This window comes from Limulus polyphemus, unplaced genomic scaffold (assembly GCF_000517525.1).
Source record: "Limulus polyphemus unplaced genomic scaffold, Limulus_polyphemus-2.1.2 Scaffold4127, whole genome shotgun sequence".
Classification (NCBI taxonomy): Eukaryota; Metazoa; Arthropoda; class Merostomata; order Xiphosura; family Limulidae; genus Limulus; species Limulus polyphemus.
This window is the reverse complement of record NW_013669737.1, coordinates 44,053-57,349: the sequence shown is the minus strand read 5'-3', so window position 1 is coordinate 57,349 and position 13,297 is coordinate 44,053. Positions and strand designations below refer to the sequence as shown.

Sequence of the window (13,297 nt, the reverse complement as noted above, 5' to 3'; positions counted from 1 at the left end):
CAAATGAGACTTTGTGATGGTCAAGCCATGCTTGCAAATGTTCCATTCGGCCTCATAACCTCCAGGTATCGCTTTACCACATTTACTGAATTCCTGAGGTCACTGTCTTGCTAGAAAATGAATTCTTTCCAAACAGGTCTTGTTCCTGGGGGAATGAAATACTACTTAGGAATATGCTTGTAACTATCAGCAGTCAAGATGCAATTAATTCTAAATAGATCTCTAACATCATTGGCTCAGATGCAGGTCTAAACAGTGGTTTATGAGTAACCACATCTCTAGTCCAGTTACTGATGGTACTGTTCTGATGGTAAAATTCATACCCATGGGCAGGATTCAGAACCCAAATGTGGGGGGTGGGAGGAGAAAAATGTCAGAGTTAATTACTTTTAATGTCGTATATATATATACACACACACCATATTATCTCGCAGGAATATCAGTGGGGGCAACTTCTCCCTTTTACCCCCGTAATCCCGCCTATGTACTAGCTAGGTCACTGGCAAGATTTCTAATGGATTATCATGTATTACGTGAAGAGCATAGCTGAGTTTGAACGTTCCTCCTCGGTCGGTTTTATTATTAACTGTACCACCTTCACACACCCACTTTACGCGATATACATATATATCATATAGATATTTCTCTAACTACTAATAAACATATTTAATCCCGAGCAGTAAGTATAAAGGTTTATAACGCTAAAAACCGAGTTTCGATACCCGTGGTGGGCACAGCGAAGGTAATCCATTGTGTATCTTTGCGCTTATTAACAACAAATAAACAAACAACGCCCTTAGAAATGATATCATACACACACAGACAAAAAATAGTACAACCAGTCAGTCGTTTTTTTCCTTCTAGGGATTCATTGCTTTTATTTTGATTTCATAAAAATGTATATTTATTTGTGCTGATAACTCTTTTTATCAGCTTTTTCAATAATTAATAGGACCAGGTATAACTTAAAATAATATTTACTCTACTAGTGTTTAACTGACAGGTCATATAATGCAAAGATTTGTAAAAAATAATACATGTAGTTAATTTAAAGATCCAACTATTTCCAATGTTTAACTTCAGTCGTAATATCTTGGGGGGGGGGGCGGAAATAATTTCAGATGTATGAATTACCTAAAACGCAAGACACAGTAAAGGCGAAAGTAGATTTTGCGAATTTCGTGAAATTTCATTTTCGGTTACAAACACTTCAATAATAAAAAATAAACAATATTTTTTTATTTAACTACATTGAATAAATTCACTAAAATGTACGTAACAAATTATACTGAATGAAAAAACAGTGAACAAATAAGTTAAACAATGTATTTCTGCCACTGTTATGTGTTATTAAAAATAAAACACAGGTACTGAAGTTTTCTTTTTCTTTTTATGTTTTATATTACTCACCGTTCGATCTTCACATTTTGACTTAAGTTCGAGTCCTCCCAACAATTATCTACTATTTTCACATCCTCCATGTTAAAGTTTTAAACCAGTGGGGGGGAAAAAAGAGAGTTTAATGGATCCAGGCAACGATTTGAAATTTAAACTTCTAAAGTATTATCCACAGAGTTAAAAAAAAAAGTGTTCTTTTAAGCTGGAGTACTGAGTAATTTCAGTTCTAGTTCATAAACAAGAAACAAGTTTACGTGGCGAATTAGATACTGTAATGAACATTGCGTTATCACACTTCGTCTTTCCGAATTCATATGGCTAATAACTGAAGTACGTGGTTTCTCCTGTTAGCATAGCAACTGATGTAACTAAGTCACGCTGAAAAACTCGTGGTATTGTTTTGCTTGTTTCATGTTATCTCCAATGTTATAAGCGCCTTTCCTTCGTGGGCAACGCATTGTAGCTGCTCTATCACGCGCACCATGCTCAGCCTCACGTGCCTCCCGTTTGACGTCATGCATCACGGCAACTGAAATTTTGCTGCACGCGACTTTAAACGTGTAAAACGGGTTGGTACAATAAGTAAAGGAAATTAATTTTCAAAAGTTTTTGGAAAATAAGAAATAATGAAAAGAAATTCGCATGATTTTGATGATGATGATGATATAATTATCAAAGTTTAATCCAGATATATTATAAAATATGTGGATTTTGGTAAAAAAATTCATGTACAACATATCAATAGTGTTTACAGTAGAGGATGTACAACTAACTACGAGACCTTTTAAAATTGACCTCTGCCAAGCTAGAATTTTTTTTTATTTGAATTAAATTAAACGAAACTACAACACCATACAAAGATACCATAGGTAAAAATGCTCAAATAAGGAGTAATTGAAGTTGTGGGAACATAGGTAACAGTTTTTAATGTAATTATTTGACAAATGACACCAGAGGGACTGAATAAGTTTGTTAACGAGTCAAAGAGGAGTGACTCTTCGTCGTACGTGCTCGGTTTTTTGCTTAATTCTGAGACTATCATTACTGAACTTTGCACAAGATATTCAACCACCGATAACAAAAAATAATAAAATCGAGTAGCTACTCAAGGCTAACAGTTTTTGAGCTTGAGTGTTAATTCAGTAGATGAAACAAATATTGTTTTTTGTTTAGAGGGATGACTACGTGGGTATGGAAGCATGTATACAACTAAATCAAATTGTATATAATTATCTGGTTTAAAAGAAATTTCAATTTCTGTATTGAAATTGGTTGATTTAGTAGAGAACGTATGAATAAACATTAAAACCAAGTTAGAAAGTTAAATTTACTTGAAAGAAACAGATAAAAGGGCAGTACCACACCCTAAATTTGTCTTTAGTTTCAAAATACAATCTATATATATATATATATAACAAAAATCAACTTCTAGTTGGCATAATATATCCAAAATTCAGAAAGGAATTATTAACTCACAGTCAACTAAGTTGATAAATTTTGAGATACTGTACATTATGTAATCGTTTGTAAAATTTTGAGTCTCCACATAGTAAAGCTTCATGGTTTTTAATGCTAGAATTTGGGATTCGATCCCCACAGTGGGCACACTAAAGATGATAACCCATTGTGCCAGTTTGAATCAAACTCCTCACCTGAACAGTCTCTCTATTTTTATTTTTTTTTGGTTTGTAGTTAAGCGCAAAGCTACACAATGGGCTATATGTGCTCTGCCCACCACGGGTATCGAAACCCGGATTCTAACGTTGTAAGTCCGCAAACATACCGTTGTGCCACTGGAGGAGGGGCAGTCTCTCTATGACCGAATTTTATTTTTGTTGGTTTTTGAATTTCACGCAAAGCTACTCGAGGGTTATCTACGCCAGATAGACTAGTAGGAAGGCAGTTAGTCAACACCACCCACCGCCAACTCTTGGGCTAATCTCTACCAATGAATAGTGGAACTGACCGTCACATTCAAACGACACCACTACTGGAAAGGCGAGCATGTTCGGGGACAGGATTCGAACTCGCAACCCACAGATTACGAGTCGAAGGTCCTAAATACTAGCCCATGCCGGGCCCTGAATTTTCTACATTAAAGGTGTACATTTAAAAAGAAATGTGACAACTTATTGAATATGTTACTATAAGCCTTTTCGTTTAGTTACGTGAGTTTACTATGTCATATGACACATTTTACACATGAGGTAGTAGTTTAATAGTAAACTATGGTCAGAGTAACGTTTGCGTAGTTTGATTTTCTGTCAAGTAACCTTTGCTTTATTGTTTTAGTGCAAAGCTAAACCATGGTAACTGCGCTATGTCCGTCCTGAGGATCAAGCCTTAAATTTTAGTGTTATGAACCACCAAACTTGCCCTTGAGCCATTGGAAGACATTAGAAAATCTTTCAGTGAATCAGCAAAAACAAAAGACAATTTAAATGATGATTTATATAAATAATATGATTAAGATATATGTAAATTTATCTAATTAAGTTTGAGACTTTCCCAACTAGTAAATTATAATTACTTTTTGCCGAAGAGTATAATGAACGCTAAATGAATGAATACCAGATATTTACAAAACCACTAAAACCGAAACATAGTAATTTTAGGTTATCACATTTTAAACTGCTGTATATTAACAGATATCAAATGTACCGCATATAATGCCACAAAAATACAGGGAAAAAGTTTCAGTTTTATAATTGTTTGTTCAAGAGTATTCGCACAAAGTTACACAAACAGCTACGCATAAACAGCTCTAATATTGAACTGATGACTAGAGGGAAGACAACTAGTTAAAAGCACCAACGCTAGAGGGAAGACAACTAGTTAACAGCACCACCACTAGAGGAAAGACAACTAGTTTATAGCACCACCACTAGATGGAAAACAACTAGTTAACAGCACCACCACTAGAGGAAAGACAACTAGTTTAAAGCACCACCACTAGATGGAAGACAACTAGTTAACAGCACCACCACTAGAAGGATGTCTACTAATTAACAGCACCACCACTACAGGGAAGACAACTAGTTAACAGCACCACCACTAGAGGAAAGACAACTAGTTAACAGCACCACCACTAAAGGGAAGACAACTAGTTAACAGCACCACCACTAGAGGAAAGACAACTAGTTTACAGCAACACCACTAGAGGAAAGACAACTAGTTTACAGCAACACCACTAACTTTTGGATTTCTTATGTCCGATTGTGGATATTTAATCTTCACTCCTACAGCACGACCTCGCAGTATAGAGCACGATTTTTGTGGTCGCTGGCTGTGAACCGTAAGCCCTCAGATTCACTGTCCGAGCACACTAACTACTAGGTCACGCCCGGCCAAGTTTTATAGTTTGTGGGCCGTAGTTGCCGAATCATATACACATATATATATAACTCCTATCTTTATGAATTTGAATCAGTCCTCTTTCTGTATTTACTGACTTTTATTTTATCATAGAATGCCCTGAGGAAGTCGTCCTTGGGCAGACACAGATATATATACACGTGCCGCGTGGCATATAGACAAGAGGTTTTGTCCGTTGAGCGAAGTACAGGCTCCTCCCATTTAGTGGCAATCGATATACAGGCCACGTTTTACATTAAGTGGTTATTGAGAATTTATTTAGCAGAGTTAACACGTGGACTTCCACACACCATAAGTTTGTGTAAGTTATGAAAGAACTGTTGACGTTGTTTCCTCGAAGATTTAAAGAACACGGATCTTTATAATCAGCGTCTTACACGATTAAATGATAATTAAGCTGTTTATAGCAATGTAGTTTCATGAGACTGTTACGTCTCTGGTCGTTAGTTAATTTCCCGTATCATTTCTTTCCTTCATGAAACTTCAGCGATACAAGTCCTTTCTTAAATAAAACTAGTTTATTCTTTCTCAATACAACTTTGCAATACACTTAATTTCCACGGTCATGCTATAACTTAAACAACGCTATAATTCAGAACAAACGATTCACGGGCTCGACTCAACTGTCCGTCTCTATCTCTGTCTGCAATTCAACTACATTGTTGCCGTCAGTTATTGGCGGTCTTATATATATGAACACCGCATATCTAGTAAACACTCGAGCATTCACGAAGGGACACGAACGTTCTAGAAGCTCATGACGTGTTACCAGAGTCACGTGACTTCCGCTGTCGTAACAAGACGATAAAATAAGATGAAATCTGATGGTAACTTACAAATTCATGTTGCTGACCTAATGATAAAGGGACATTTTCAAAGAAAACATAGCTTTAAAAACTACGTATGATAATTTGTATCGAAAGTTATATTCAATACCTTTTATTATGACTCGTGTATTATGAAAGTTAAGTATTTTACTGTGACCAGTTTTTTGTAAAACATTTAAATATTACTTCAAAATAAATTACAAAATATGCACAGGTATAACAAAAAAACGTAATCCACCTCTCTGTTGGTCTTGATAAAAGTTAGCGTGTAACATGAGAAGCGCAAAATTGAATATTTTCTGTTCACCATTGTTTTCAAAATTCGTCACACTGTGATATTCTTAGATTAACTGGTTTAGACAATAAGTATTACGTAGATCCGTTCTACAACGGGAGGATCGATCAGGATAATTACAGAGTAAATCTGCATATAGCTAAACTGACTGAATTTTAAGCTAAGAAAACATATAGAATGGACACGTTGTATAAAGTGAAGAACAATCTTTATTGATGTCTAAAACAAAACAAGAAACAGTGTACGTACTTTTGTAGAACACAGACTATCACCTTCTACAGAATCAGGTAGCAGCTTTTCTATTTCAAGCTATCTTCTTGTTAGAAACAAAGTAGAAATGTATGTATCTAATGCTCCTTGCTTAACGGGAAACATTGGGTTTACCCACAACAACAGACCGTTGTCATACAACGTAGTTAGTGCCATAATCTCTAGATGTAATCTACTCGATCAGTGAAGGACATTGCTGTTGTACATGTTCTTGCACAATGTGCAATGTTACAAAGGTTTCCTGGATTTTGTGTTTATGCATTCAGACGGTTGGTGTAGTAAGAATAAGATAATCAAATGGAATGTGATAACCTTTTTCTTGAGTTGGTCACATGCTGTCAAGGGTCATTCTTCCTATTTGGTATTTCTGGATCTTTCCACAGAAGGTGTCACAGGACACTTCCTTATTCTCTAGTAGCATCAGTCATGTAAAGGCTTAGGAATATATGGAGGCGATGCCATCCCAATTTTTACTTATGAGATGACCAAGTGACATAGGGTGGAAGAAAGCTAAGATAAGATGGTGAAAGAATGAAAGTTCAAGCATTGGCCTTGGGTGCAGCTGTGGTATGTTCTATCAACTTAGTTCCCACGGGACTGATAGTTATCTCATTCTCTGACAATTCAGTTCATTGAACAACAACTTCAAGCATTCTTGTGGCATGTGTAAGTGCAATGAGGACATTGACAAGTTCAAGTTGCATGTCAATGATGAATCTCTAATCCACTAGCTATGCCAGAAATTGAGAGTGAGGAGAAAATAGGCAAGAGTATCGTTTTGTATTATTCTAACTCAGATGATGATGGATTGAGAAGATATTAGAGGTACGTATTTGGCTATCCAAGATGATTCAGATGAAGTTCCAGTTCAAGAGACGTCAGACAGCTCCAGTGAGGTTGGCAGAGATGCTGACTTCCTGATTGATTAGCTGATATTAATTGTCTAACCAGCGGTTAGAAAGGTACTTGATTGCTAGTCACATAGAGGAAGTGGTGTTCCTTACTTTATAAGCTATCAAGTGTTATAAAGTGTTTACAATGTCATTGCAAGTTGTGATTTCCACTTGATTATCACAGAGTTAGGATGGATTATTCATCACAAGACTAATGGAACAGAAAGGGTAGTGTAAACCTTGCTTTTTGAACTATGGAGCAGAGTGTTATTGAGATATGTATATAAGACATCTTGTGGTAGCTGATTATTATGCTGCTAATGTTGTAGATGTAATACCTTGAAAGCCTAGTGGTGATCACTAGAACTATTCATGAGCTTAATGGGTAATGCAATCCCCACTTTCTGAGCTATCAAGAGATACTTGGTAGTGAGATGTTAATCGAACATCTTACATTAATTAATTGGATAATTCAGTCGTGTAGTAGCAGTATGGAACATGCAACAGTCGTTAAATACATAGCTAGAACAGCTGGTGTTATTGAATATTGTACCGAGAACATTTACAATTAGCAGGACTGGAAATGATTGATGGAATTTATAATACGTCTGAAATGTGTGTAAAATTTGAAATCCATATTTTCCAAGCACTTAGGTGGAATTTTGTGAGAAACACCGCCAGCACGTTCATGTGAGAAACACCGTCAGTACGTTCATGTGAGAAACACCGTCAGCACGTTCATGTGAGAAACCATCCAAGATCTCTTGTGTGCATGCAGGTGCGAAGTTTAAGCAGCTTTTACACATGAGCTTTGTGACTTGTACGTACAGTGAATGAATTGTGTTCTTAATCAGTGTGAAATGTAAATCAGGCTCTGATGTGTCTTAGTGGAAAAGTCCTTGTTTCACTGGAATTTCTCTATATTTATTTTTCTTTGAACCGACTCACAGATGATAGTAAGGTAATACACGCTAGTATGGCGGCTGGTGTATGTGTCTGTCTAAAACAATAAATGTATTTTTCTGTTGAATATTGTACTTAGCTGTGGATTGACTCGCAGATAATAGCACGGTAATGTGCTTGTATGACAATTTGTGTTTATGGTTGTCATGAATATCATGTTAGTTTGTGTGTGTGTACTAACGTATGTTTGTAGTGGACAGCAATAATATTAAACTATACTGAAGAAGTTCTATTAGAAAATCACAGTTTGATTGAGTTCTGTCTATGATTGTTTATTTCATGATGTCAAGTAAGTAAGTTGTTATGTATTACAATTTTCCAATTTATTATGTTACATATTACAATTTACTCCCGACGACCCTTCAATTTATTATAATTTCGAATAGCCTTAAACTGAATTAAATTATAATTTAGATTTAGAAATTAAATAAATGCCGATATGTATCTAGTTTATGACACTTGCCAACAAGATTCACACACACAGTTTTTTATATACAAATATATTTTAATATACAAACAATAACACAATTTACAATATTACAAATAATGATCTATGTACAAAAGTTTTACAAACTTCCAAGCAATATTTAGTCCTCTATCTGGTCTGGAACTTCTTTGATATCTTATCTAGGGTTCATGATGAGCAAGTTAATTTTGAGTAGATGTAGGTACAATTCACTTAACAGGGAGCTATCTAGCTCTGGGTTCTTCGTTCTTTACCGGTTCGCACGCCGAGTTATTCACTGCTGAAGTTATATAATGTTTTCGTAAAAATACTAATGTCCAATGTGAATCCGCTTAAATAAACAGTTTGTAATATTCGAAACCTATAAACGTTCCTGGTCAAATATCTGAAGTTCCAGATTAATAAGCGTTGTAACAATCACAGTTATAGCTTTTGAAGTTTATAGCACACCAACTATAGAAAACCAATAATATATACTCTCTTTTGGCGCGTTGCGTTGATTATATTTATAGGCGTGAGGAGAGTTTCTCGAAATTTCAGCTTACGCAACAATATAAACGATACACTAGTGTTTACGTACACACATATATTGTTAATTCTTACACTCGATAATTTTCTACAATTTTAGTGAATAGGTGGGAATTTCACAATACAGATTTAACAGTGTAAGTTATGTACATTTCTACATATAAATTTAACTTAAACAAACATCGATATTAGAATAGATACAGGATAGTAAATCCGTCACAAGGTCAAGTTCATTAGCTGACAGATGGCGGTATTATATCTGATAGTGGACATTTCTCGCTGATCCAGTATTTTTCACAATTGTTGCATATAATTGTGCATGTGTTTGAAAGATTTTATTACAGAGATGTATCTTTAGCTTGATAAGTGTTTTAACTACACGGAAATAGGTCATTCCAAGTTTATACCAATAAACCTTCTCATAGGAGATGTCGATGTAAACTATGTGGAATGTTATGTAGCTTCCCAACGTTTAGGGATTTAGTGACTCCTGGAAGATATATATTTTACTGATGAAATGACCAAATGATATCACATGTATCTCTGGGAGATTTGACCCTATTTGTTCAACTACACAATTGTTAACTTTCTCAGTCCTATTCAGATTATCTTAAGACTCTCCCGATGTTCAGAGTTGTCTCCAGTCGCTAGAGTAGTGTTGTACCGTGTCTTTGTACACTTTTCAACTTTGACCTGTGTTGAGATTTAAATATAAAGTGATGGTCACTTTTTTACCTCTGACATCGAAAATGACGGAGGTTATGTTTTCACTTCTGTGTGTGTGTTTTTCAGCAAGATTTCTCGAAAACAGCTGAATAGACTTGGATGAAAGTTGGTATACATTTTTACTACAACCCAAGTTAGAACTGATTAGTTTTTAATGGTCAAGGTCACAGCAAGGTCAAGAAAATCCAAAAAATCCCTACCTGGACCGATTTTTCACACAATTTTTACTCTATAACTCAGTCAAAAATGATCAGATTTTGATTAAACTTGTTAGACATATGCAGAATATTATTTCTCATTGTCCTGCCAAAAATAGTCCGTGTTCGTTAATAACGACGGACATACAGACACATTTTTGTATTTTTTAGAGCCAAATATGATCAACGCTGTGAGGTATGCGCTGTACTGAGTGTCCCTCTAGTTATACACAGTGTTTGGTCCTTATCTTCACTATAGTCAAAGTATGTAATACAACTTTGTGTGCAAAAGTAGTCTATTTTTGGCATCTATTATAAACGTATATCATTACGAAAGTTATATTTTACAAATATATAACTAGAATAGAATGAAATTTTATTCAGGTTGTTTTGTTTTTTTTAACATTCATGCAGATGTTCTTCATTTAGTTAGGGATCACTGCGTAAACCGGATATACAGAGGTCGTAAACTAATCCTCTTCCTTAGATAAAAGTTACATAGAATTTGTGCCAGCTTGACCTTTGTAATCCCATTACAAGGGGTGCTTTTTGTTGTTAAACACAAAGTTATACACTGGGCTGTTGTGATAAACACTGTTATAATTCCTCAGATTTGTTACATTTTCACTGGGGGGAGAGGGGTTCCAAAGGGTAAGACAGATACTTGTGCAAGTTAGCATGAATTAGGGGAAGGGTTTCTCTCCCTTCAATATGTATGTTTACGATAATTGATGAATAAGGTAATCTAAGAATTGTAATATTGTGAAATTCAGTGGTATCATATGTTTTCTACCTGCTCTAGTGATATAGGAATTTATAATTCTTTTTATTTGGTCAGCTTCTATCCAGTTCTGTATAAGCACGTGACCCCGAAAGTCGTTGAAGTTACCTTGTTGTTGATTTGTCTCTTTGTTCTCTACAGTAAATAATGTATATCCTGCTAGAGAGAATATTGCAGTAATGTATGACATATCACTTGAAAGGATTAACACTGCAGTATCCTTTGGTAGCTGAATTAACATTGTCTAAGTGTTACATTCAACCAATTATATGAGAGAACAAATGCCACGGAGTAACACTGTCATATGGACAAAGAAAACGAGCTTAGCTGTTGAATTCAGGTGTGTTTTCTTGGTTCAGTTCTACTTAACGACTATTCTTACGAGCTATTCGTGGATTTAGTTTGTTTGTTTGTTTGTTTATTTGGAATCAAGCACAAAGCTACACAATGGGCTATCTGTGCTCTGCCCACCACGGGTATCGAAACCCGGATTCTAGCGTTGTAAGTCCGCAGACATTCCGCTGTGCCACTGGGGGGCCATGAATTTAGTAGTGGCAATCGTTCATTTGTCTATACAGGTACATACACACATTTTTGTTTCGTCTGAATATTGTTTTCACTGCCCTTCCAAATCTCTCCGAATTGTTTATTTCATACTCAACATGGAACTCAGTCAAGTTATCAAACACAGATTATCATTCTAATTCCCTGATCGCATTTGGTGTTATTAGTGGGTTTTAACTACCTGTTACTTGTAAAGAAATCAGCTCACCTGAAAATACCATAAGTATATGAAAAAAAGAAATTTTGGTGGTATGGCAACAGGATTTATAACAGAGCTTCTGTTTTTTTGTTTTGTTAACATACTGGCCCTTATTTGATTTCTTGCATTGAAAAAAAGTTTAAGAGAATGCTTCTACTGAAACAATGTCTTGTTCTAGATGTAGAAGGACTCATCACGACCAAGAAAGAGAGTTTAGGGAAGTGGAGACACCTGAAAGAAGTTGACCTGGATTGGCACCTGTAAAGTTAAAGACCACTTAAGGTTATCTCCACATGACTCTCATGCTGTCATCAGCCACAGCAACTCAGTACCAGCTTTGGTCCAGATCAAAGACAATCAGCCACTGGCAGGTGAGACAATGGGCACCCACAGACAAAAGTTAAGATAATCATTAGTTCATGAAATCAATGATTGAAAAGAAGTAGCATACCTTGCTTTCTGAACTATTGGCTAATAACATTCAGTAGAATGTATAAATTATATTTCGTGACTACTAGTTGATCATCAAAGATAGAAAGATCATTAGGTTGAGCACCTGATGATGGAAAGGAAGTGGCATACTTTGTTTATCAACCTATCAAGTGATGCACACTATGAAGTAGGATCTAAACTTTGGGTTTTCTACTTTGTTAACAGTTAGGACAATCATGTGACCTTTTTTGTAACCTTTAGCTTTTTGTAAACCACCAATGAATTTTCTGATGCGAAATATCTTCCAATGTTTTGAGAAGATCACTAGGGAGCTGTATTTTCTATAAAAAAACACAACAATCAACAGCAAGGACATGGAGATAAAGGATTTGATCTAAACGTTAAGATTTGAGGAGAATGAGATTAATTGTGACAACTGACCTGGAAAATAGTATTGGAAAATGCAGTGTACCTGTTATTTTCACTAATACTAGTAAGAGAATTTTGATGTTGAAATCTGCGGGAAGCAATACATTTTCATAGAAGAGATAAAAATAGCAAAGGCTAAACTATGGCTAAAGAAAAGAACACAGTTTTACCTAGGGTTCCTCAGAATACAGTTTTAGCTGTTGTTTCTCGTAGCATAGTGCAGAAAATACGTGTACTTGATTCAGTTGAAATATTTATGGTAAAATTACCACTAGTTAAATGAAACTCACATCCAGTGGCTTAGTTATCATAGTATATATCGACAGCATATTTGAAGACCATCATGAGGAAATACCAACTTAGCTGAAGATGCCAGACAACTAATGGTCATCCTCTTTATCACTCAATTGGCAAAGCAGACACTGGATGTTGAATGGTTACAACAGTGTCTACTCAAGAACTACTTGTCAGAAAACTGTTGTGGCACTTCCCAGTGTGAGACGTATATATATAAACAAAAGATGATTTAAATGTACTTCTTACGAATTTTATTTATTTTATTACTCTTTATGTTTTGATTTATGAAAGGGTTTAATTTTTTTTGCATTGAAGTTACATCATGTCATCCATTAAAGTGATTTTGTCTCCATTTTGATGTAGTATCCTAGAATAACTCCCTCCTAAAGAGAGTACGTAATTTTTGTTAATCTCTTCATTATTTATCATCGATTTTAAGCTTCCCATTTTTGATACTATATTAATATATTTGTTAAAATATATTTTTGTATTTGCAAGTGTGTACTTGGGTATTGCCCATTATTCGTTAAAGGGTATTAATATGGTCGTTGTTGAAGGTATTTCAATGTTAAGCAGTTTTTGTTTTATATTTTGTTAGTAGTATATCCTTACATTATTTAAAGGTTATTTGATTATGTAGTGTGTTTTAAATTGTGT

At 35.2% G+C, this 13,297-nt stretch overlaps 1 protein-coding gene across 1 annotated transcript in view; it reads right to left on the bottom strand.

The window, feature by feature from the left end:
• Positions 1 to 1,771, bottom strand: part of LOC106470632 (transcription factor cwo-like) — a 31,814-nt gene extending 30,043 nt beyond the window's left edge. Inside the window, exon 1 of the mRNA XM_022399260.1 lies at positions 1,411 to 1,771. Coding sequence (XP_022254968.1) covers positions 1,411 to 1,481 — 71 coding nt within the window. The 5' untranslated portion in view covers positions 1,482 to 1,771. The remainder of the gene's footprint in view (positions 1 to 1,410) is intronic.
• Positions 1,772 to 13,297: the final 11,526 nt, after the last annotated feature.